Source organism: Manduca sexta, chromosome 27 (assembly GCF_014839805.1).
Source record: "Manduca sexta isolate Smith_Timp_Sample1 chromosome 27, JHU_Msex_v1.0, whole genome shotgun sequence".
In the NCBI taxonomy this organism is placed as follows: domain Eukaryota; kingdom Metazoa; phylum Arthropoda; class Insecta; order Lepidoptera; family Sphingidae; genus Manduca; species Manduca sexta.
The window spans coordinates 19112482-19138963 of record NC_051141.1 but is presented as its reverse complement, the minus strand read 5'-3'; the positions used below and the strand labels follow the sequence as shown (position 1 = coordinate 19138963).

The window sequence follows — 26482 nt, the reverse complement described above, 5'->3', positions numbered from 1 at the left end:
TAAAGTGGTATTTCCAAGGTGATAACTTTGTAGTTTTATCATTAATTCAACGTTATACTGATTCTGAACACCTGTTTCTAAGGTATAAAAGGTATAAGGTAACCATTAAGCATCTTTGCGTCCCTAATATTAATATAATCTTACCACTATTTTTATCATCTCCATCCAATGTTTATCTGGTAGAGACCGCCTCGAGCGATAAGACGATAAGACCTCCATTTGTACCACCAATGTTTTTACTATTTCCACCATATTATGTATACATATTTGTTTTGTTTTTTTTTTTTAATATTAGTGGTGTACAATAAAGATTTCAATAAATGAGGCCATTGGTCACGCACGACTGTACAGTTGTAGAGAAAGGGCTGTGCGAATTTACAATTTTAAGGAGCCAAAAATTTATTTTATCTTTGATTGAGACGAGCTTCCGTTCGCCTGATGGTAAGCGATACAACCGCCCATAAACAGTAAAAACACTATCCAACACCTTGAATTACAAAGTATTGTTTGGCATTCAACTGCGCTCGCCATCCAATATCGTAAATAGAGATATATCTCTTTGTAGGTTTAGTGGCTTTAGTTGCTCCATACTAGAAATTTAATGGCCCGTAGCACAGATTTGCAAGAGCGAATGATATGTCCCTCCGTCATGCGCACATAAAAGCTGCATTGCGGTATTGTAATACGTAGTTGATGTGGGAGTTTCTCGCTAAAGCCTTGTTCTGAATATGCTAGTATATTGATCGATTTGCGAGTAATTTAGTAACTACACGTATCTATATCTTACAATTTTAAATGTTTAGAAATAATAATAATTATTCTTATAGTTTGTTTTGATATCATAAGTGCAATTGTTCGCCTACGTGATAAATAAAGTATTATATTTTATTTATTTGTGAAAATTTTATCTAGTAGATTAGTAAATGTTCAGTTACTAAATTACTCTACACTCGATTAAAAAACTAACGAGTCTAGCTAGCAATGCAAATGCGAGTTACAGCAAATTTCTGTCTTATTAAAGTACAATTTAAAATTTATTTTTCTTGAATTTTTGAGCTTTGATTTAAGTTCAAAGTAAAAAATATTACGACTCCTTCATCTTGCCTCGGGGACGAATTTGTATTATGGCATGATCGCAGTGCTGAGGGCTGGGGTTCGATCCCGCGTCGGGCAAAGTCATATTGATTGATGACCAATTTTTCTACTCAATATCACCCTGGAGTCTGGTGTCTGCTCCCTATCATATCATGTACGGTGGGTACAACAGTTACGCCTCTGCCTGCCCCTAAGGGAATAAATACTCTATGATCATAAAGACTCCTTGATCCTTTTGTTTGTAAAATATCGATGTATATTTACTGGGAAAGTAACGATGCAAATTAAATTTTACCTTATGTATTGATCTTTATAGGACTTATAATGTATTGTCCTAGTAACTAACACGTATAAGTGTAGAGCTGTTCTATTCTTTGAAGTACTTTCGATGGTGTTGTTTAAAGCCTGCTGTTACCAGTAGGCAAGTCACTTGTTCGTCTCCTAGCAATGAGATAAGCAAGATGCTAACTCCTTATTCATAGACTTTTTTTATCTAAGGACGGAGCATTGCTGTGATAACAAATCTGTTTCTCAGTGCTGACGGCAAGGCAGCCTTCGCAGTGCGTAGAATAAGGCCGTTGTGATTGGCTAATATTGAAACACAACTTGAATCTAATTAGCTGTCAGATAAACAAGGCTAAAAACAATCTTGTTATCACAGCAATACTCTGTCCTTCGATAAAAAACGTCTATGAATAAGGGGGTAAATCTATATGCGGCGATAGCCTAGTTATAATTGTAACGGACTACCTAGACAAATTACTGCAGATTCAAATGCATGGGCACTTACTTCTAACGTTCCTAAAAAAATGTGTATTTATTGTGAATTATCGTCTGCTTTAACGGTGAAGGAAAATATCGCAAGGAAACCTACAGACCTGAGAAGCTTTCTATAATTTTGAGAGTATCTTAGGTCTGACAATTCGCATTAGGCCGGCGTGGCGGACTGAGGTGTAATCCTTCTCCGTGGTAGAGAAGGCACATGTTCAACAATGTGATAGTGTATAATATAGGGCTGGTATTATTATATATAATTAACGTCAGCGGATTCTAAATAAAAAAACATTTTGGGATTATCTTTATTAGGTCATTATTTCATTACATTCAGATATTTGAAACATAGTTATGATATTAATATAATATATACTACATGAATTGCATTAGAAGAAGAATACATTACATTTTTAATAATATTGACAATGTTTTTTAATTATTCGATTCTATTTTTCTACTCTTTTATTTAAAATTACTCAAACAGATCATATTAGATTGAAAATTAATGTTAGTAGAAGACTTTATAATATTGAGTTGAGTCAAAGGAACACAGCCCATTAGCGTAACAATCCTGCGCAACCCTTCTTACCTACCTCCTCATCCCCTAAAAATAAACATAAATATTTTTAATACCATACATATTAATATTTTTATCTAAACATCGAAATATAAATATTTACTATCATACTACATTTAACTCTTATGTTAAGGAATAATTATTAATCTAGATGCGTAGCGTGCCGTTTGAATCGACTGTGAAAGGAAGAGTCGTGATTTCGATTGCCGTCCTGGAAAAATGTTAAGGACAAACATAAATATTATGTTGGAGCAAAAGTGTAAATGACACATGACAACTACCAGGATAACTACGTCAGAAATTTGGAAAGAAAAATGTACATTTTACTGCTTTTTTCCAAATGTTTCTTTACAAAATTCGTAGCACCTTTCAATAACGGCGTTGTAATTCCCTTTTATTTCCAGCTTGCGAGCCTCATTCTTCTCCCTCATCAAGTACAGTTTAAGGCGGCGCCTCTCGATCCGCAAGTAGTGGTTGGCTCTATCGAAGGTGAGCGTCTGATTGAGACCAAAGCGGTGGCCCGGGCGTGCCGATGGCACTGTGGGCGTCTGGGACCGCAAACGAGGAGCATTGGTCTGGCCCGCGCTTTCACGAGGCTTTATGTTACGTACTCCAGGCATTTCAGGATTTTCCTCTCGTATAGCATGTGAGCGCACATGATCTGAAAAGAATGATAACGTTAGAATAGGTTAATGAGTCAAACATACCCGTAGACGTGTACTTTCAATGATAGGCTTGTCACATTGTGAGCCTTCACCGCCGTGAAAATATTGAGCACCATTCCGCACAATTCACTTTTTTATCCGACAATGTATATTACTTTCACGTCGTGGGATACAAATCCTGACAGTCGAAGTGCCGGTCGTTAAAAGATTAAAGAGATTTGGAGCGATTATTATTCATGGTAAAAGCATAATAAACTTACCCTCTATCTCACTCAAGACAAGTTCGAGATCAACAGAATCAATAGATTCCACACAAGATAGCTGTGAACATGTGGAATCAGATGAACATTCTGAGGCGACGTCTGATTCCGCGTTAAACACAGCGGAAGAACGTAATTGGGGAGCCGAAGGAGATCCAGAGGGAGTCGGAGGAGGCGTGCCAGGTGGAGTATACGGGACCATCGAACCCAATGAAGAAGCGGTCGATGATCCAGATAACGAAACTCGTGAGGGCGCACGCGGCTGGGCGGAAGAGGTCGAAGGCACAGGCTCCGATGGTTTCTGAAAAATTACGAATATTTGGAATCAATGTATAGTCCAAGTTCAATCAGACATAGAAGATTAATAATTTAATCTAATTCAAAAATGTTTGTACATCATCGAAGCAAATTAGCACAAGTAATTCATAAAGGAATATTAAATTTAAAAAACAGTAATCTTATATTATATCATATTATTATTTGATGCTGCTTTATTTAAAATCAATAATAATTATAATCATTAATTTTTTTAAAAACAAACTACTGGAGGATTGACACAACATGATTGATATAGGATCTTTTTTTTTTTGATGTTACGATCTTTTTTCAAATAAGTAGAAATATAAACATTCCACTGGGCTTTCAAACCAATTACAATCAGTTTATAATTCGTGCTAAGACATTTACTTCTTGTCTATTATACGTGCTTTAATATCCTACAAAGGGATCTTAAAATTTTATCTAAAAAAATAACACAAAAGTATACACATCACTCCGGGGCGATACTGAGCAGAAAAACAATATCATTTAGACCGATCTGGGATTCGAACCCTAGACCTCACAGTAGTCATACAACATTGCCACCGAGGCAGCAAATTTTGGATATCGATATCTTGACACTCACATCAGGTTCCTCGTTGCTAGCAGCCGGCATATTAGCAGGCATGTTCATGAGGAACAAAAGTCTCTCTTCCAGATCAGTAAGGGTAACGACCTCCTTCGAATTGCGGCGTTTCGCCTGACGTTTGATCAACGCAGCCTTTTTCTTTGTTTTTAACTTCCATTCCATCCATACCTATAAATTTAATTTTATATGTAACTAGCTTTTGCCCGCGGCTCCGCCCGCGTTATAAAGTTTTTCAGGCTAAAGTTTTCCGTTATAAAAGTAGTAGTTTCCCGGGAGCCTATGTTCTTCCCAGGGTCTCAAACTGTTCCATACCAAATTTCATCTTAATACGTTGGGTAGTTTTTGAGTTTAACACGTTCAGGCAGACAGATGCAGCGGGGGACTTTGTTTTATCTTCTTCTTCTAATATATAAAATTCTCGTGTCACAATGTTTGTCTCCGTACTCCTCCGAAACGGCTTTACCGATTTTAACCAAATTTTGCATGCATATTCAGTAGGTCTGAGAATCGGCTAACATCTATTTTTCATACCCCTAAGTGTTAAGGGTTGTCCACCCTTAACATTTTTTTTTACAAAAAATAGGGGTTGGTGATAGAAGGGTATAAATTTAGGGTTGAATGTATTTTTTAATGCGACATAATAAAAAAAAATAAAAAAATAAAAATTTGTATAGAATTATAAAAAAAATGTTAAGGGTGGACAACCCTTAACACTTAGGGGTATGAAAAATAGATGTTAGCCGATTCTCAGACCTACTGAATATGCATGCAAAATTTGGTTAAAATCGGTAAAGCCGTTTCGGAGGAGTACGGAGACAAACATTGTGACACGAGAATTTTATATATTAGATTTTACTTACATTATTGGCGACAGTTAAACCTGTAAATTTCTCATGTTCCGAACACTAAATGTGGACATTAAATTAATGTTTGTAAAAGTGCGATAGCGTAGCTGTATTGCGCGGAATGAGGCATGAGATTATTGGTTCAAATTCTGGGACGGGCAGTGATTGTGAGTTTTGTAATCAGTATCAGCCCGGTGTCTTTCTATGTGTGTTTTTTTTGGTAATTAAAGTACGTCTAACATGATTATTAAATATAATAATTGTCTATTGTTCGACCGAAATTGTATTAAAGTCATTATTTTAGTAAAATATACAAGAATATGTGTGTTGCCAATTTTATTTGTGATAAAAATACAAATATATATTATGTAGTGCAGTATTAACTTTTTTTCAAATTTCGACTCCAAAAATAAATATGCATCCATATAACAACATGAATAGCACACAATTGGTAATATTTTAATATAATAATTTTTAAATAATCAGAATAAAGCATAAACCAGTAAATATCATTTATAAAATAGTTGGTAGCGGCTTTTGAAGTAAGTTTTATTTAAAAAAAAAATGTTTTTTTGTCATATTGTAATTTATCAAGAAGTTTCTTACTGCATATTCATCATTCAAGATTTAACAGAAATACGTAGCTACAGATAATACGAATATAATAATTATAATTCATTAAATATCAGGAACTTCTTACTGTGTCTGTAAAGTCCAAGGTCCAATAACAATAAAAAAAACCCTTCCAATAATCTATAAACCTAAAAATAATCATTAAATTCGAACAATAGAAAAAAATTGGCTCATTTAAAAAAATATTCTAATTTTTTTTATAACACCAGGTCATCACTATCAAAAAGAAAAATTTACTTAAATGTTTAATTTAATCTCTGACTTTTATTAGAACTACCCTTTATTTATGAAGACTTCTATACACAACATGTTAATACGTTTTATTATTGCAATGTTAACACAATATTGCGACTAATATGCTCTATTATACAACTAGCTATGGACAAAAAAAAAAAAGAAAGGCTTTTGCTACGCCTGGCCGCCTGCCGTAACTTGAAATACTGTATACAATTATTGCTAGCAATTGTAACTGCTCCGCCTAAAGATGTTATACTCATACAAAGATTATTTGCGAGACAATGAATTAGAATTAAATTACAGGTAATCAAATTAAAGAAACACACGATGTTTATTTTTATCCATTAATAGATTGTTTTTAAAAAAAAAAAAACTAATTGATAATATTTTAATAGAAACCGTACACACACAAACGCATGCGCACATAAGCACACACACGCGTGTACGCATATCCACGCGCACACACATGCACAAGTAGATAGAATCACAACTTGAAACTATAATATCTACTGCTCACCATTTGTAAGTCCCAACAAAACATAATAATACAACAGTTATTTTTTCTATTATTTTATTAAGTACATACACCATTGCAAAATGACGTCACACCTGTTATTGCGCATTGAGTCTAAGAAAATGTCAACCAGCAAAAGAGGTACACCTCGTCGATTGGCACAATTTGTTGACTTGCCGCGTTGTCCCTCGATTTCTTAAGCAAAAAATCCACACAAAAAATTATCACAGTTTTGAAAGTATCCAATTTGATTTGAGAAACATCTTTGTGTCAAATATTCAAATCCATTTCTTGCTCACTAATTATTGATCACAATATTTTTAGAAATGCACAGGGAACAAAACACCCAAAGGCCCTTTCTTTTAAATATACGAAGATAATTAAATAAATTACTAAAACATTATTTTCCCGCACAAGTTGTTTGTTCATCAGAAAAAATTGCACTGTATTATATTAATAATCACTGTTATATTTTCATCACCTACTTACCCCTCCTCCTGTATCATGGATGCGGGCACGACAATGTCATTACAAGACATGACATTTAATAATAAGTGTATACCCAACTTGGTAATAGTACACAATACCGCAATCGCTTTGTTCCTAGTTGCATGCTTCAGCTGCGCACGCAGTAAGAGAACGAGATCAGTTCCGTATTGAAGACACCCTTTGTGCACCATCTAGATTCCAAAAAATCAAGAACCAAACCAGGACAACTGCACCCAATGCTAGAAACTATAACCAGATAAAGAAACGTAAAAGCAATCAAAAAATTACAATGTTCTTAAAATTATGTTTTTTTTTTTTTGTATTACAGATAAATTCCTTTATCTGGGAATAATTTTCGTCCCTTTTACAATAAAATAAAACAAAATATATGTGTAACGTACCTTTTTCCATGTCTCTGGAGTGCGGTAGACTCCGCCGACGACGGAGTTCAAGAGTTTAGCGAGATCCTGCCACAGTTTCTGGGTCTTCAGGCGACCTTCTCTCCTGGCCTTCACACTGAAATCACCGTGTCTGTAACAAATAAAACGGAGACACTTCGAATTATTGTAAAATATTACTGATAATTTGAAAGTCTATCAGGCTTTGACTCTAACTTCTAAATTAAAGTTAAATATTGACTAAATCAACAGAAGAAATGAAACTGCACGAACAAATAAAAAAAAATAACAAAGAATCCGGAACTTAATAATTTTACAGACAGGGTGTGGTCCTTAGTTTCACTGCGCATCCATTTTTACAAATAAATAAAAATAATTTATCATTATCTTAAATATTCATTTCTGGTTTGCTAAATTTATTACCACAACTATATTCCAATATATAAGTCACTGTTTAATATTCGTATGTTACGTAACAAGATAATAGCTCTTCGCCGCCATTTTGTAATGGACGCGCCTGCCCGCCATGCACGTGAGGGCGCCGCCCTGAACTTAAAAATTGATCTCCACTAACACCTTAATTACCAAAATGAGCCCCGTAGCGAGGCCAAGGTACTTTTAATTTAGACGCCACAGCCTTGAGTAAGAGTTCACAAATATTCTTACCTTTGACCTTTTAATTATTACAATAACTCATGCAATTTTTTTCACGTAAAAGCGAAGGTTAGCTAATAATACTATATATAAAATACTAAATAAGGGATGATTTCCTACTGATCCTGTATCCACATCAGTAATTCGAGTAAGACGCCATGGCAGAAGACATCATGCGCTGCTAATAAAGCTGCAGTAAAAAGTACCTTTCCATATGCTCCAGCAGGCTCTTGAACTGGCGGACGCTGGCTCGGCTTCTGCACTCCATTTTTGATGCTCAATGAGATGATATACCACTAAACCGACGGTGTAGGATTTGCAGTCCGAGCAGTCTCTGTGACTATCTCCCGCTGTCTGCGATATGAAAATTTCTTCCGTCGTGACGCATGCGCCCTTCGAGAATCAATCGCCGGACCCGGATCGCTTCGCAGCTATTTCCACGAAATGTTTGACCCATCCCAGAGCTAATTAAGCTAGCCAAATTTGGGTTTCTAAGCTATATTTTTGGATATCTTTGGTGCGGATAATGGATTTGGATGTTTATTTTCAGACACAGTTGTTAAAGTACCATGATGACTCAACAATTCAAACAAATTTGGAACTTTAATATTTGACCTCAGTTGTGGGGTGGCTCCACCTGCCATAACGTAAACAAAGCAACGGTGGGTGTTTCTGTAGCACTATTTTTGCAGTTTTAAGCAATAAACTTGTTCGACTCATCATTTAAATGTAATTAAAATACTTCATTATAAAAATAATCTTTTATAAGTTTTGTAAGATGTCCCCGCACAACAACTAGAAGTTGCTCAACAGGTTTCTGTAGTTACTTCTTACAAACATCCAAACACTCTCATTTATAATATTAGTAAGAATCAAACGATGCTAAGCAAATATAGCCTGTATAGGCAGGTAATATAAATGTCAGAGTAGCTAGCAGTTGGTACGTCTTTGCCTAAGGTGGCCGTAGCCGTCCCTAAGGCGCCGAAGAAAGGTACCGCGAGGTTTACGTCACTCTTTATTTTCAGCTTTATATGCTTTTGCAAGGTTAGAGTCTACTAGACCCGACTACTTGAACCTAATCATCATTTCATTAAAAAAAACTTATCGAGAAACCCAAAAAGTCGTATTCGATTTAACATTAATTTTACTCAGTACGGAAGAACCAGCCTTATTATTAATGAAATCGCAAAATGACTCCAAGCAAATTGTGCAAAATTTTATTACTTAGCAATCGCACAAAAAATATTTTCATTTATTGTCACCATAATTTTCCTAAACTATAATTATTTTTTAAGAATTATTTAAAATTCCATTCTGTCATTTAGAATCATCCTTACGCGTCGCAGTAACAAAAAATCAATAAACCCTGCGCCACCTAACCCATCCCCGTCCGAAGCTCATAAAGAATGCCTCACACGACAAGTTGTAAAGAAAAAAGACGGCCACACACGTGCATGCAAAAACTATTTATTAATGGCGCCTCTTCACGCTGGAAAATGTGAAAAAGGAAATGTGCCAACGCGTAGCTAACTTTCCCACACTGCGGTTATTATTCGACCAACTTTTAATTTGAAAATCGACACTAAACGATTTTACCGCCAATATGACTGCGAAGCAAACATCGGCGCGTGTTTAGGCCAACGTGAGGAATAGCCATTACGATAGAATAATATTTGTTAAGTTATTATACTGGCTTTATTTGTTTATTAAATCGAAAAATTCAAATAACATTATTTTTATGATTTTCAGTCCATCGCATGACCAGGCTGTATACTATACAACCTTCGAAACATGGGGAGAAAATTAAAATATAAAAATCCGCAATAAAACCGAAATATTATTTCGACGTTTAACATTTGCGTAATTGTAAATCAAATTAAACCTAGTTAAGAATTTGAAATGCAAACATAATTTGTTACCAATAATGCATCTTAGTCGATTGTCAATTAAAATTAGTTTTGTTATAAATAGTTATTTGTTTTGTTGTAGGTACATCAACACTTCAATACACATATCATCTTCCTGCTCTATAAATGTAAGTAATTTAGAAGAATATTTTGATGAACTTTTCTAATTTGTGTTTCGTTATTCGATTACTTTAATTGGGCGGCTCTTACATGTGTAGTGCACTTGCTTCATTGCCATTATTAAAAAAAGTAAACCTAGAATCTATGCTTAAAAAAAACTTCCTTAAATGTGTATGTTTAAAAATATGGCTGACGTAGCCATACTAGATACGTAGTATTCAAAAACGGATTTTTTTCTGGAAAATGCCGATCCTTAAAGAATTAAAAATGTCTAAAGCCGGGTTAAATTTTTTTTATCAGTTAGCGTACTGCGTAAGCATAATGTAACCCATTTAATATTTTGACTTCTATTAATTATAAAATTTTAATAGGGTGGTCTGTACATTATAGATATTTATTTATTTTGGTATACCAACAGCACAACATATTATCATATAGGTTATATTGTGAAACATTAAACAATTTAAAATACGTATGCTTTATATATAGCAGAAAAATTAATGTTGGGAATCTTAACCAAGCAGTCGCAGCTAAAGCAACAGTTTTTAGAAATTTTGTCTGTCTACCTGTATGTTTCTATAGGCCCCACTTTACTGGAGTTTTTCCTGGAGAAACTTTTTCACCGCGATCAAAAAGCTAGTCTTATAGAATAAAACAAAATATTTTTTCTTGAACTAAATATATGATTTATATTTATTGTATAATAACAAAATGTTCATTAACAATGTTTTCACGTCGAATTTATATCGTCGAACCCGCGATAATACTTACATTTTTTTTTGTTATTACCAACGCGTTCGTATTTTTTTTATGGCTGAAGGACACGTATCCATGGCTATCAATCAATTAAAAAAAAGTATTCCGATGACAGGTGACGCCATTATTTAACATTTTAGTTTGTAGTTCACGCCAAGTATGATTCGATTAATGGCCTGGCGGACTATTTATAAAATACGATAATAGTACAACATGTACATCAAAAAATAATTTCCGTATTAACAATCACGCATGAAGTATTTTTATGCTGTCTCATACCTTTGTTTTTTACCAAGTTTTACGCCATTTTGTGAAGCAAATCACGACTGTCACAAAGTTTTTTGCCAACAGTTCCTCATATCAGTCTATTATTGCCATTGCTAGGAATTTTTAATACGCCGCTTAGCTGGCGGGAGCAAAGAGAATGCTCGCTGATTTCTTTTTCCAAGATAAGCAAAGACGGTGGGATGATTTCTTTGGTTGGTCGGTGGAATTCTATATTGCACCCTGAACCTACTCGGTGCCTCGGTGGCGTAGTTGTATTGCATGTCCGGTACAATAGCGCTCTGAGGTCCTGGGTTCAAATCCCGGGTCGGGCAGTGATATTTGGGTTTTTCTGCTCAGTATCAGCCCGGAGTCTGGAATTTGTGCCCGATATGGCGATAGGCTCGCCCCCTATCACATCATGGGACGGAACATACTTGGCGAAAAGTGGGTGCCCTAGTTGCGCCTCTGCATACCCCTTCGGGGATAAATGCGTGATGTTATGTATGTATGTATGCACCCTGAACCTACCGCCACCCCCGCCCCACCAAGCTTCCCCTATGATTGAGTGTGTTTTATGAAATTAATATTAAAAAATCGATTTAAGAAGGTACTCACGGGTAAATATTGCAATGTTAGCTATTATTATTTAAAATTTGTTTTACTTTATATAATTTAGTATTCCATATGTATGTAATGTGTTTAGGTTCTATCAACATTTGTGTAATTGTAATCAGTGAGTTAGTTTAGTATCTATTACTTTTTGTTTCCCTTTACTGTGTTCAAATATGTATGTGTCAAGTATGTGTTGGAAATTTTGCTAGATTTTGTTTTATATTTATTTGAGTATGTTTAATTATAATTGTTCTGTGTTTCCCAAATATTTAATAAATAATAAAAGTTCTTTAATCAGAGGTCGGAAATGAATCACTTTTTTATTATTTTTTATTGTAGGGAGTAAAATGTTCAATAATAAATAAAACACTTGGGTGTTATTATTATTATGTGTATTTAAGCCCTGGTATACATGCTGCTGCTATTGCCAATTTTTATTACAGATAATTATTACGCTACTCTAATAAAACCTTAACAACTAATTATAATTAACGCTAATCCTATAACACTGAGACCATTATTCCTACTATTATACCTACCTAACATATTAAGAACTAACATTACTTAATAACTAACTATATAGAAAAAAATAGTAGTAGCAAAAAACTTACGTCTATTTGTCTTAATATTAACTATTATACTAAGTTTGACTGCTCTGGTTCGACTGCTGCTATTGGAGAAATATATGTTTGTAAGGTAATGTACGGTTAAAGGACAAAATAAAATTATAACTACTGAAGAGTATTCAACTTATGCTAAAAAAACACAAAGAAATCTTAAAAGTCGTGAGAAAATAAACAAAAAGTAAGTTTTGGAACGTTACTATGAAAAAATGAGAAAAAAATATAGAATTGACTATAAAGAAAAAAAGAAAAGTAATCTTGTAATGCAAAAAAAAAAAGATACGTATCCCTTAAGTTGATCGTTCCTAAAAGCCGACCCCCAGGACTTGTGTTACCCGCGCAATATACCCTGCTGTCCGGGGGGACGTTCGTGATGTTCTAGAACATTAGGACATGCTAAACTTCAACACGTTTCGACTGTGTAAAAAAAGTCTGATCGATTTGTTACTTGATGTGGAACAAAAAAAGAATTTAATTACATTTTCAAAAGGTTATAAACATCGAGTACAATCTAAATTACAGAGGTTCTCTTTTGAGAAAAACTAACAACCATATTACAAACAATTTGCGAATCCAGAACATACTATTAGACTGAGGAAGCAGCCCCATTATTTCAAATGAAAAAAAATACTGGTATACTCAAACAGACAAATTAATAAAGTTCCAGAAAAAAAGTACTTTACTTTGCGATCAAATTAAAATGCATAATGAGACTCTAAAGTTAAGTCAAACGTCGATATTCGATTTTTTTCTGTTTAGCAGTGCAGCGTTATAAAATTGAAACAAAAACAGACCATCTTCCGTGGGATGTTGGTGGAAGTCGACCCCATCGGCCAGAAGACCGCACCTGTAAAGGAGAAACAAAGTTAAATTTCAATGCGCATTATTTATGTGTACCTACGAAGTGTGAATTAAGTCAAATGTTTTTTGTAAGTTTATATTTACCCCTTGTTAACATCTTGGGGGAAGTCAATGAGCTCCGATAATGGTAATATCTGCATGTGGTTGCCTGCAACTAGGTCCTCTTCGGATGATGTCTTCACCCCACCCAGTTCAAGTCGCAGCTGCGCATCGTAGGGACGCAAACTGGCAGCGCGTCGTACAATGAAACTGGAAGGTCACAAAATACTGGTTGATTTGTTATTTATCTTATTTTTATTTCTTGGTCGCTATAGTCCAAGCCGGGCCGGAGCTAAAACGTTCTTCCGTTAGCTTTCAAAAATGTTGCCGAAATTCAATTTAATTTTACAAGTATTTTTCAAATATGCAAAACAATTAAAAGCTAATCCCTTTTTAAATCAATTTTAGAAAGAAAGCAAGAATCGAAATTAAAATTAATAAATCCGGGCGTGGCTAAGATGCGGGTACAAAGGATGCGTCACTACAACTTAAAAATGCACATTGCGCAACGCGTGACCGTCCACCATTTTGTATGCGCCGATTATTGATCGCAGATGTCCGGCCGGCCCGTTTCGATATTTTAATGAATAAAAAAACAAATTCTCATAATAATAGCTTCAAAACACTTGAACTTAATTTTTCCAAAACATAACACTTAGGAATTTCACAAAAAATAACTACAGTTTAAACGCAAATGTATTTCGAACTGAAAGAAAACTACCCGAAAAAAAAGTATAGTAAAATAGAATCTTACCTGTTCTTAAAGTTGTACCAGCCGGTGTCCGCTGCGAGGCGCCCCATACTTTACCTTTCACTCGTTTTCTTACTAACTTATGATTTTTATTTCTAACTACATGGTTTTGCTAAGTCACAAAATCTAGATAGAAATGCAGAGATAGGACACGTCTGCTCAGTTCGCCGGCCAGGATCCAAAGACCGAGCGACGCCCTGCACGGGAGCACGAATATCTACATTATATAACACATGAGACTCTAGTATGCACAAGTCTGAGCAATATATTGATCACGGCTCGTATTGAAATAAGCGCCATCTCAATTCAAAGATAGAACTTTCACTCAAATATTGATGAAACGTTTCTTTATTATTTATTATTAAAATTGGACGAAGTAATGATACAATATTAATCAAAATAATATATAGGATTGATTCCAATGCGAGTTAAGTAGGATTAGGATGGGCTAATAAATTTGTTTTTCTGACTTTGAATTCAAAATCGGAATCCATGATGCTGCAGATCCCATACGAAGTTCCGTTTCATCATTCACGTACCGAATTTCTCAGTGAGTGAATGAAAAGAACGATTCTTATCTTGTTTTTGGTTAATTCGAAAAATGGCGTTTGGCGTGTGTTCTGGAACAGATCCAGAATTCATTCCGTTTCACCCAGTTTTTACTAAAGTTCTAATAAGTGGATGAATATTTCACGTATATAGAATTAAAACTAAAATTAACTTATCTTTAATTATTTTTTTTTATATTAAAAAATTTATTAAATTTATATTTTGATTTTGAAGTATTTTATTTTTGTGTCAAATATAATCTCCCCTCCATAATGTATTTATTTTCTAATAAATAGACATTTTGTAAGCAAATAGGATTTTCTACAAATACTTTATTGTTGTAACTTGTGAAGTAACATTTCTGAATTTAAGAAAGTTATGAGGCTAGCTAGCATTTTTTTTTTCAGATTCTGAATTATTTTGTTTAACTCCCCAATTTTAGTAATGTGGAATTGCAGTCAAAATCACACAATCGCTAGATCAACAAATAAATAACACTGCAAAAATATATAAATTTGGCGGGATAACTACTAAATTGGTAACCACGTTCTGGATGTATAAGTCGCGCCCTAGGGATCGCTATAAACAGATTATACATGATTTCAGATAGTAGATAGTATACTATACATGTAATATATAATTAAGTAAATAATACAATGCAACTGATTAATAGTGTGTTATGTATTTATCTTATTTATTACGAAATTAGCAGATCTGGTGATATAAATAAAATGAGCTGTTTCTCTTTTCATGCTTAAGAAAAGATTTCAACGCGTGCTTAGAATATTTACGTCACGATACATAGATGGCGCTTTTAATCGAGTAATATCTCGCGAGCACTGTACTAACCAAACCAATGAATAAGTTATTATAGAACTTATTCCTATTAATCATTAGGATGTTTTTTATCTCCACTAAACCGGATGGTCAGTATAATGCAGTCCGAATAAAACGCAGGTCGTCGTATCCCGTTGGTTGGAGAGGGTCCAAAATTATATCGACTTGCCTCATAGGACATACAACAGAAAAATATTTATAGCTGCAATAAATAAAGAGCATAGCGTACAATGTCACAAGCGAAATAGTGAGTGTTATATTCGTGCGAGCGAATTTGTAAACATTTTATTTTGTAAGAGATTGCTAACGCGAATGTCGGTTCTATATTTTGACATATTTTTTTTTGTTGACTTATCTTGATTTTTATTGATGTAAATGCGAAAGTTTGTGAATATGTATCGAATTTTATTGGCAATAAGCCTAGAGACATTACAGTAAGAGGCATGGTATCATCGTGCTGGTGTGGTTACATTTATTAATCGTGGCTACCACTGGTTCTGCCTGTGGTCACCATTTATGAACAAGTGGCATGTTAGCTTCGTATATACTGACTGAATTATCAAACCTTCCATCCAGTGCACTCGCCCTTTTTAATCTTAAAGCGCCATCTATAATCGAATAACGGAAAGTAGTGACGACAGATAAATTAATATTGACAACAAATGTTCGCCGTGTTCTACATGCAGTTTTACTGGTTGGCAATACTTCGGTATGCTTATCACTTCAAGGCTCTCAGACTAGAGTGAATATAGCTAACCAATAAAAGGGGCATTAATAGCCGACGCCATATGGAAAAAATATAAAGGACAATGGCACCTAATATAGATCATTTTGAACTACCAAGATCTCGTTGGAATATATTGCACGAAGAATTTAAGACACGTTTATACTAGCGGCATTGTATGGACAAAAACCTTTACAAAGATGCGACTCGCTGCAAATCTTGCAAAATTATTTTTTTTTATAAATCAGCTTGCCGTCGCTATTTTAACGATAACACCACGATTAATAATCTAAGTAATAATTCTAATTACCCTATATTTTGAAATCTTGGTAGTCTCATCAAATAATCTAATTTAGCCATATTGTATATTGACAACAAATTAAGAGCTGATTTAGGTGATGCGATGGAAAAAAAATATGTCAGGCAATGTTGTGATAGTTCATTAATAATAATATCAGCCCTGTATTATAATATTTTTTTTTATTAGATACCAAAACATGAAATAGGTACGATAGATAGTTGTTAACTGCACTAGTTAGTTAATCTAACTGTCTTGCAGACATTATATACTGTTCCACTGTTGGGCACGGGCTTCCTGTACTACTGAGAGGGATTAGGCCTTACTCCACCACGCTCACTTGGTAAGCATTAGTAGACTTCACACACCCTCAAAATTCTAGATAACTTCTCAGGTACGCAGGTTTTCTCACGATGTTTTCCTTCACCGTTAAAGCAAGCGATAATTCGCACTTTTCTAAAAAAAATATGTTTGTTTTCTTTGAACGTCATGAAGGTATTAAGTAATGATAATTAATTAAATAAAACTGCAAGCAGCCTATTGCAAACTTTATTAATAATTGGAAACATCAAAGTTAAATATTGACGTAACAACGCCAATAATAAATGATGTTACAATGTAATGAATAATTGATTTCTCAAAAATACATCACAGTAGAGCGGTTCAATAAATAGATAAGGGATTTAGACGCGTATTATTGTTGTGAAATATGAAAATCTTACATACTTAAAACGATAATTATACGTATAATCCATTCATAGTTTACTTGTAACATTGTATGAAAACAGGTTTTTTTACACCGCAGTGACCCCACTGCATTTAATGGTGATGGTTGTGGGGTCCAATAGAATGTTGACTGACGAGACATAATTACCCCGCGACAGTCGACACAATTATGCCGGCCTGTTGAAATCAGATATACACAGGCTGAACGCGAATTGCATGGGCCACTATAACGAGCATCAACACCTTGTGTACATCAGGGTGGGTATAAAATATATCCCACTACTAGCAAAAAGGGATTAAGAGATATTAAGCTTAAAACACATTGAAAGTGACACGACTACTCATTTCGAATATTACTAGTTCATTGCACTACATAAACTACTTACGATATTTCATAGAATTCAAATGTAAAATACAAAAGCGAAAAAAGATAATTTTTATGAAAGTAATTTAGCTTTTCAAACTTTAAAAGTAAAATTTAAGAGTTTCAACATTTCAATCATTTTAACGAACAAACTAATACATGTGAACTGAATGCCTTAACACAATCACTCTTAGTAATAAACGTTACAATTTTATAATTTTTTAAGAATTAAGACGAGAAACATTAACATCTATTATTAGTAATATGTTAATTTATGAAGATGTCGGCTCTGTACTTTTGAACAATTCCCCCAATTTCTTTTTGTGCTTCATCGCCTCCTCGTAGATTACAAATACGACATATCTGTAACAGAGATTTATAAATAAATAAGCGATTTTGTAAAATTCCGACAAAATAACTACTGACACGTAATATAATAATTTGTATTGTGGTACGATTCTCGTGTTGCGGTCTCAGCTTCGATTTCAGGATAGGGTTATTTTGTATTTTGTATTGCTCAGTATCAACCCGGAGTCTGGAATTTAGACCTAAGATGGCGATAGGCTGGTCCGACATTACTTGCGTCTCTTTCTTCCTTTCTCTCTCTCTGTAACCTGACTGAACATAAAAGTGAATACACTATATTATATACTAATAAAATGGCGAAAGCTTTCGGTCTAACTTTTATGGTTTAACGGCTAAACCACATAACCGATTTTGATGAAATTCGGTATGGAATAACCTTGAAAGCTATGAAAAGATTTGAGGAATTTTTTTATACCGGAAAATAATTTCCACGCGGACACAGGTACCAGCACCATTTCATACTACTATAAGAAATAATAGTATGGGCCCCGTATTATGTACTGTCCCACTGCTGGACACGGGCCTCTGTGAGAGGGATTAGGCCTTAGTCCATCACGCTGGTCTGGTTCACATAACTTCGCAATTCTTACAGAGCACTTATCAGGTATGCATTTCCTAATGATGCTGTCCTTCGCCATTAAGGCAATCGATAATTCACAAATACAACACATATTTGTTTTGAAACCCGTAAGGTTTGTACCCTTGGGTTTAGATCCTGTAAAAATTCGCCATGACTGTCCATTTCATAATAAGCCTATCGCCGGTTAATAATATATAATAATATCAGCTCTGTATTATATATTGTCCCACTGCTCGGCACGGGCCTCCTCTACTACTGAGAGGGATTAGGCCTTAGTCCACCACGCTGGCGTAATGCGGATTGGTAGACTTCACACACCCTCGAAAATTCCTAGAGAGAATTTCTGAGGTATGCAGGTTAAAGCAAGCGATAATTCACAAAGAATATCACGGTTAATAATATAATTTTGCACTAAAAATCTCAGGTCTAACGTTTTGAAATAATAATAACATAATTTTAATTACTTGTAATTAGGTATCAGTTCGTCTTTGGATCCTTCTTCTGTTAGAGCAAACGAATTGCTCGTGGCGGTTAGTGCATTCGACTCCCTCCTCTTAACTCTGAAATAGAAATAATATAGAAACATGTCACTATGATATGGTGTGTTTGTGTTATTAACGATTGTGCATTTCTTATTATATTATATTTTGTAAAGCACACTTTACAAATTGATTGATTTTAAATGTTATGCATACCAAAATTACTATTTATATCTGCATGTATAATACATGTACTTTAATTTAAATTTAGGAATAAGATACAGTCAAGTCTTAATTATAAAAATTTTGCAAAGCTATGCTTAGTTAAAACAGAAATTTCCTCGATCAGCTGTCAGTCAAAACCTGCCATCTTGCCTAAGAACAACTCAACTAGGAACCGGTGATTTTTTGCAAAGCAATTCTTTACCACCTCTTAAAGCCAAAACAAGTTTATGAATAGGGCTATGTGTAGTGTGGTAGTGTTATTTAAATAAATAAATAAACAATCAGTGACGTTTTCCTGCTCGGTATTTTTTTTTAAAGTACAGACCCCGCTGTCAACATCGAGGGAAACCTGCGAACGGTATACTGGTTCCCCCCGGTTTAGCGACTGCGGGGCCCTGGACGAAGAGAGGAAGAAGAGAAATAGGGGAGGAAAGAAGGAGAAGGAAAAGGAAAGTAATAGGATGGGCGGAGAGAAGAGGAGAGGAAATGTTCACGAGTTCCTCATAGGCCTATGTGTAATTACAACCACGGGGTATACACATTTAACTGTGTGCGGAGTATGCAACCGTGGCTGATGCTTGTCGTAAGGCTCGCGAATTATAAGTGATTGACATAGCTCACGAAACATGGGTGTGTATTCTGAGGAGGGCAAAGGCGTGATGCATGTACGTATGCGATAGTGGGCAGTGGTTGAACAGACGCTCTGGTTCTTCCATCTTATAAAATATAATTATGGGATGGATGAAATATCTTGAATGGAAATTTTATATTTACTATTTATTAGTATAAAGTACATATTATTACAATGTGATAGATAATGGCTTAGTCTAAGTTATTGTGCTAGTAGTGGCTATATAATAGTTCGGCTGGTGCTTTAGAAGTAAAACCTGAGTTTCGTACTTTTTAAACAATAATAGTGATTAGGAATCTAGTATGTACTTATGTATGTATTTGCAAGTGGGTGTGTATATGTGCGTGTGCGTGTGCGTGTGCGTGTGCGTGTGCGTGTGCGTGTGCGTGTGCGTGTGCGTGTGCGTGTGCGTGTGCGTGTGCGTGTGCGTGTGTACGTGTTTGAGCGCGCGCGCGAGTGTGTTTACTTGTCTATGGTGTATTGATTGGATGGGTATTTAAAGTTTTAGAGTGAAGTAAGTTTGCGAGGGTCAGTTTCTTCATAATATTATGTGGGGCTTAGAAAATATTTGTTGATTATATAAAATAATTCTACACACATGTTTACTTTTATTGCAATACGCTAGCCGGTTGTTTAATTTATTGTATAAATATGTTCGTAATAAATAATAAAATATCTGTCCAAAGGATGTCTTACGTATTATAGAAGGGGAATATTATGTTTACGTTTGGATGTAATCAAGGAAGGAAAACAAATTTGCTAATCCCTAGCTTCCACAGCCGAATCCAAACCCTATAGTTTGCAGTTTAAATAACGTTGCCAGAAAGCCATTAAGCCACAGCGGTGTTCATATTTTAGGCGGTGTCACCTCTTATGCCCGTATGTTACAAATGCACTCCTTGAAATACATATAAAGTAAATAGTGTTCGAAAATCGACTACAGTTTATTACATTTTAAAGTTTTAATATTTCTGAATTCCTCTATATTATGAAATTTAATGATACCACATCTCACAGTTATTTTAATTTTACTCGATCTAATGCCACTAAATCTAATCTAATGCCATAAATGCTGCGAAATCAAATATTCAAACAGAAATACACTCAATCAAACCTATACTCACACGAAACAACAAAATAATAAAACAATCTGAAAAATAATTTGAATACATGGACACTTAATATTCATTGCTTACCTTCGCAGCTCACGGATAATGATCGACAAATGGTGTTGAAATAACTTTACGTGCGCGTTCATAGTTGCTTTCCTCTGTGTCGAGAGATTTGGATTCCGTAATTCCATCATGATTCCTTCTCTGCAAACGATTCAAATATTTAATACAAAATAATACATTATTTAAACATAAATTAGATATTCTACGGTCGTTTGTAATCATAAGCTCGAAAAGGGAAAACTTCGTAATCTTGAAAATGATTTATGTTGAGGGGTTCCTTTTTCTGCAGCTCGTAGCGGGCTTTTGTGCGATTGAAAATAAATTAATATAAAGCTAAATTACCCTTGACTGTTATAAATTAGTTATCGCGTTAATAATGAATACGGACGTAGCCACGAACGAAAACTCGTTAAATAAAAAAACATCTTCAAATCCACGACAGAACAAAATATTATGTGTTTTGGAAAGGTTTCCTTAAATACATAATATTATCAAACAAAGACTTCCTGCCGCCTTTGTGTGAGCGCAATTAACTCAAAAACTACCAAAATATTCAGGAGGATCATTCATGTGTATAATTAATTAATATTTTGGTTGAAATATGAAGATGATTTTTTTAACCCTTGGAAATTAAAAAAAACAATGTTTAGTCTAATAATTCCTCTGCTGTCTACAAAGTCCTCGCTGGCTTATATTACTATATTTTAACTACAGCTTCTTACACCCATTTTTATGTTAAAAAAATAGTCATTAAAAAGTGAAAGCTATATAGACGGATACTATTATTTTATTATTTTCCTAATCAAATAAGTACATTAGTTAACTTGAAACATGTCGTGCACATTACAATCGCATTTAACACTATTAAAATTTACATTTTAGTTATAATAGCATTAAAATTTGCTCGACAAAATAAATTGAATCGATCGCGCACCGACATGCTGCGCCGCCTCGCCCACTCTCGTTATTGGCCGATCAATAAAGCGCACTGAGAGACATCACGACAAAAAAAACGTAGGTACTTATAAATGCTCTGTTACCACAGCGAAGACGGGGCGAGTTCATAAGAATGAATATGAACATTGTCATTTGTATTCCCTTTTATATTAATTTGAAACAAAAATACGAAGAATTGTATTTTATTCTTAAGTCTTAAAAATAATAAAGAGACGTTGCAGCTAGGTTCTTAGAAGTATATGAAAAATATACTCACATAAAATACTCGTATATCAAAAAAGCTCCGCTCATATCATCCACGAAATCCTTAAGAAATACGCAGACGTTATGAACCGTCTTTGGGTCGAGGACTTCTGAGCCACTGAACCCTGCAGCCTCTGTGGAACTGCTGGTAGTTGATGAGTCACTCGCCCCACAATCATATTTATCATTGGCCAAATCATTATTTGGTCTATCAGTATTATCTTTTGCGTTTAATACGGATTTTGTTATAGGCACTTTGTTCTTCTTGCCTTTTGATGCCATATTGAATTCTCCGCTACCGCCTTCCAGCTTTTAAAATATACTTCTATCAGAATACTAAACTTTATATCACGTGTAATTTATTGTAATCCACTACGTAATTTACTGAGATCGATAGACCCGGAAATAAATTTTTAAATGTAGGCATCCGATGGGACCGCACCGGATGAACTACGGACGAACACACCTAGTAATGCGTTGTGTGGTCAGGTCGCGGCTGTCAAAACCCCGCCGCCAACCTTCTATTCGCAGTATTACCAAACCACAATCGCGATATAAAATTAGTAATCTCTATTTTTTAATTATTCCATTTTGAGGTATCATTTTCCTTTATCGAGGCAAATGAAAAATGTTGATGTCAAGCCATTTTAGAATTTTCGCGAGACTGACGCAGTTATTGATTTTTTTTATATTTACAAAATGCGTTTTGAGTTCTATATCTAAAAAATCCGTGACAAATTTATGCCATTTTATATACGAACATGGGTTTTGATGAAATAAAGTTACTCATTTTCGAACGACTCCGACCAAACTCTGTCTGACAGGGTTCAACAGAAATGGCGCCAAATGTGAAGTCATGTCAATTCAGTACATGCAGGGCTCGTGACGTATTTAATTGTGTATATAAGAATTACAATTACTTATTTAGAAAGTAAATGTAAATTCTAATAATCTATCTAGTTTGTGTATACAGAGGCCGGTATCATTTAGGTATAACATCTACCTATATCTCAAACTTGCCTGCACATTGCTACGTCTCTGGAACTGTTGTCACCCTGAGGCTTCCATTCGTAAGCCGTCCTCATTTTATTTAGGTGATCATTTGACGATTATTAAGCATCCGAAACCAAACACACACATCACGCAATTATCCCCGAAGGGGTATGCAAAGGCACAAAAAGGGCACCCACTTCTCGCCAAGTGTGTTCCGTCCCATGATGTGATAGAGGGCGAGCCTGTCGCTATACCGGGCATAAATTCCAGCCCCCGGGCTAATACTAAGCATAAAAATACAAAATATTATGTCCGACCCGGGATCCGAAACCAGGACCTCAGAGCGCTGCCGTACCACGCATGCAGTACAACTTTGCTACCGAGGCAATCATACTTCTCACGAGTTTTCTACATAATAATACTAATTAGTATGTACATATTCTGTTTGAAAAATACGTATTCTTTTTACAAACCGGTTATCGACATTTCGTCATAAAAAGGACAAAACTAATATTTTACGAATAGAAATTGTGAATTTATTTTTCAAATTTTTATTGCACTCCACAAACATTTTATACATAAGATGTTACATTTTAAAACGAGTTACAATCGTGGACCCTGTCGGGCACAGCAAAGTTTTAAGAGACGGTGAAATAAAATTAAGTACTTAAATTAGGTATTTGTTATATGCATGTATACATTATTAATATTTTTTTATTTTATTGTAAATCTTAGTGTTTTAATTGCGTGTGTGTAGGTGTGTGTGTGCGTGTGTGTATGTGTATTACTATATCTAACTATGTAACTCAAAGGTGACTGACTGACATAGTGATCTATCAACGCAAAGCCCAAACCACTGGACGGATCGGGCTGACATTTGGCATGCAGGTAGATGTTATGACGTAGGCATCCGCCAAGAAAGGATTTTGATAAATTCCACCCCTAAGGGAATAAAATAGGGGATGAAAGTTTGTATAAATCTTCTTAGATTTTCGACTGATTGAAATGAAATTAAAGATTGGAGCTACTATGATGAAGACGTTCGCTTAAATGGTATTTTGATAAATTCAATAGCCATGGGGATAAAATTAGTTTGAACCTATTAGTACCGGGAAAATATGTAGCAAGACTTTTATCATACAGTGGATTTTTATCCCGGAAAACTCCTTCACGCGGGCGAAGCCGCGAGCAAAAGCTAGTTATTATATAAAATATAGGTATTATACGCATTGCTCGACCCAAAGAATGAACCTGGAGCATTTGGTTTTCTAATTTTAAATGCTTTTGTTAGACTGTTGTGTAAAGTACATAAAATTTCAAGACCGTCAAACATCTTATTGTCACCGGTATCCATATTTTTTACTTGGTCGTGAAATAAAAACATATACAATCAATGTCTTAGAGGTTCATATCTGAGTTGATGTGGGTGCAACTTTTTTGAGTTCATGTTCAACCTAGTCTCTAATTCTTGTGTAAATATGAAAGAAAGATTGTCCTCGGAGCCTTAGGCAGTATTTGAATTATTTGTAATTAAAATATAAAAATACACTTCAAGATATTGCAAGCTCGTTCTGCGTAGATCAGACCACCAACAGCTGAAAAAATGTAATAAGTTGTATAATTGTAAAATGTAGGTAGATATTTTAACTTTGACTTTGCGGATGACCAACACCTCAGTCTTAGAAATGTCAGGAGAAAAAAATATAAAAACGGCGATACAATCCGATAAATAGTTTAAACTTAATATTGATTACTTCCTAAAAATGTAATTTGAATTGATATTTCAAATACTTGACACGGAGGTAGTTTGTAGTTACCATTTCAAATAATCATAGCTTATAATACATTTTAAAATAAAAACATTAAGCAAACTATAGTGATTGCAAATGATGTTGTAATATTCCAATATATTCCTATTAATAATGAACTTTACCGATCTTTTTTCGGGACAATGATTAGTATGTTTGATGACACTCTTCATCCTTTAAGGTCATGACCACATGTTTTTCAAGTCTCAAAATTATACTATAACCCACTGAAAGCAACAAATGTCCTATAGGAACATATTTGAAATTAAGTCCCGTTGGATATATTTAAAATTTATGTTATATGGCGTTGATTGAACAAATGGAATTATGGATCAGGCTTATCACCCCTCTAGTAATTAATATATTATTGTGTATAATAATAATAATAATATCAGCCCTGTATTATAATACTTGCCCACTGCTGAGCACGGGCCTCCTCTACTACTGAGAGAGATTAAGCCTTAGTCCACCACGCTGGCCTAGTGCGGATTGGTAGACTTCACACACCTTCGAAATTCCTATAGAGAACTTCTCGGATGTGCAGGTTTCCTCACGATGTTTTCCTTCACCGTTAAAGCGAACGATAAATTCACAAAGAATACACACGTGATTTTTTAGAAAAGTCAGAGGTGTGTGCCCTTGGGATTTGAACCTGCGGACATTCTTCTTGGCAGACCGTTCCACACCCAACTAGGATAAGTATGTGGTTTCATTCATCATTTAATATTACGAACCTAATGGTAACCGGCTCGGTTAATAGCATTACGGTACTACCGCAGCGATGACCACTGATGTGAGGTCGCGTGTTCGATCCCCGAGTCAGGAAAACATTACTACGTTTTTCTGCTTGGTATTAGCATAAAGTCCGGAATATACTGATACCGTGATATCCCCTATCACAACATCAAACAGAATACGCATGACCGAAAATGCATGCACTAATTGCACCTCTGTCTATGCTTTTAGAGATATAAAGAGTGAACGTGATTATATAGTGTAATTAATAGAAATGATTTATTTGGACACAGTTCCTCGTGGTTTTGCTCGCGGTAAAAATAATTCCCGTTTCCCGTTACAGAAGCACCTAAGTCCCTGTACAAATCCACATCGTCATTTATATCCACTTAAAAATTCAGTATAACCAACGGTAAGCAAGTTAACGAGATTAAAAGTAACGAATGTACCTATTTAGTATTCCAGGAGATGGATTATCTCTGTGTGCAAAATTTTATCGAAATCCGATCAACTGATTCCGAATCCCCTCTATCAAATATTCCAAAATGCTATAAACTTTTTCATTTATAAAAATAGATAGCAAGATTTAAATTATCCTTGTTTTAAACCGGTAAATATAAGAACTTAAGTAGTTATAGGTAAGTAATTTAAACGTACGTGTATGTGCGGTTTAAATATGGGTGTAATAATAAATTAACGACGCTCTAAACTGTTAAAAAGGGGCAAGTATAAATAGTAAGAATCACTCGCTAGTGATTAAACCACTGCATGGATGATACCTCATTGCCAGGGCGGTCAGCTAACCATA

At 34.8% G+C, this 26482-nt stretch overlaps 3 protein-coding genes and 1 long non-coding RNA gene across 7 annotated transcripts in view; 1 reads left to right on the top strand and 3 right to left on the bottom strand.

Moving 5' to 3' along the window:
* Positions 1 to 10174, top strand: part of LOC115440555 — a 93849-nt gene extending 83675 nt beyond the window's left edge. The window contains exon 3 of the long non-coding RNA XR_005113162.1: positions 10038 to 10174. This is a non-coding gene — a long non-coding RNA (uncharacterized LOC115440555). The remainder of the gene's footprint in view (positions 1 to 10037) is intronic.
* On the bottom strand, positions 2161 to 8398 carry LOC115440553. Of its 4 annotated transcripts, none has more exons than XM_030164917.1 (6): positions 8255 to 8398; positions 7398 to 7527; positions 4276 to 4446; positions 3372 to 3672; positions 2813 to 3107; positions 2161 to 2657 (listed from the first exon to the last, which is right to left on the bottom strand). In XM_030164917.1, exons 1-6 carry the CDS (start codon positions 8314 to 8316, stop codon positions 2594 to 2596), a joined length of 1023 nt encoding a protein of 340 aa, XP_030020777.1. In that variant the 5' UTR covers positions 8317 to 8398; the 3' UTR covers positions 2161 to 2593. The 4 variants fall into 4 exon arrangements, with proteins under 4 accessions (XP_030020777.1, XP_030020781.1, XP_030020782.2 ...); XM_030164921.1 differs by having other exon boundaries at positions 2161 to 2473; XM_030164919.2 differs by having other exon boundaries at positions 2574 to 2657; positions 2767 to 3107.
* A 1911-nt stretch (positions 10175 to 12085) lies between the features above and the next one.
* LOC115440559 lies at positions 12086 to 14224 on the bottom strand. The gene is made up of 3 exons (XM_030164928.2): positions 13988 to 14224; positions 13279 to 13443; positions 12086 to 13180 (listed from the first exon to the last, which is right to left on the bottom strand). The coding sequence occupies exons 1-3, from the start codon at positions 14032 to 14034 to the stop codon at positions 13060 to 13062; spliced, it is 333 nt and encodes a 110-aa protein (XP_030020788.1). The 5' UTR covers positions 14035 to 14224; the 3' UTR covers positions 12086 to 13059.
* A 2703-nt stretch (positions 14225 to 16927) lies between these two features.
* Positions 16928 to 22645, bottom strand: LOC115440554. Its single transcript, XM_030164923.2, has 4 exons — positions 22152 to 22645; positions 20960 to 21079; positions 18893 to 18988; positions 16928 to 17845 (listed from the first exon to the last, which is right to left on the bottom strand). Exons 1-4 carry the CDS (start codon positions 22418 to 22420, stop codon positions 17755 to 17757), a joined length of 576 nt encoding a protein of 191 aa, XP_030020783.1. The 5' UTR covers positions 22421 to 22645; the 3' UTR covers positions 16928 to 17754.
* Positions 22646 to 26482: the final 3837 nt, after the last annotated feature.

Bases quoted from the DNA above. Each gene is read 5' to 3' on its own strand.
- LOC115440553 (XM_030164917.1), bottom strand. From the start codon at position 8,316: ATGGAGTGCAGAAGCCGAGCCAGCGTCCGCCAGTTCAAGAGCCTGCTG. The intron at 7,528-8,254 runs GTACTTTTTACT...TATTTGTTACAG, and splicing joins CTGCTGGAGCATATGGAAAG to ACACGGTGATTTCAGTGTGA. The intron at 2,658-2,812 runs GTGCTACGAATT...ACATTTTTCCAG, and splicing joins TACAACGCCGTTATTGAAAG to GACGGCAATCGAAATCACGA.
- LOC115440559 (XM_030164928.2), bottom strand. From the start codon at position 14,034: ATGGGGCGCCTCGCAGCGGACACCGGCTGGTACAACTTTAAGAACAG. The intron at 13,444-13,987 runs GTAAGATTCTAT...GTGACCTTCCAG, and splicing joins TGGTACAACTTTAAGAACAG to TTTCATTGTACGACGCGCTG. The intron at 13,181-13,278 runs GTAAATATAAAC...TCTCCTTTACAG, and splicing joins CCCCAAGATGTTAACAAGGG to GTGCGGTCTTCTGGCCGATG.
- LOC115440554 (XM_030164923.2), bottom strand. From the start codon at position 22,420: ATGGCATCAAAAGGCAAGAAGAACAAAGTGCCTATAACAAAATCCGTA. The intron at 21,080-22,151 runs GTGAGTATATTT...AATCGTTTGCAG, and splicing joins TTGATATACGAGTATTTTAT to AGAAGGAATCATGATGGAAT. The intron at 18,989-20,959 runs GTAAGCAATGAA...TTTCTATTTCAG, and splicing joins ATTATCCGTGAGCTGCGAAG to AGTTAAGAGGAGGGAGTCGA.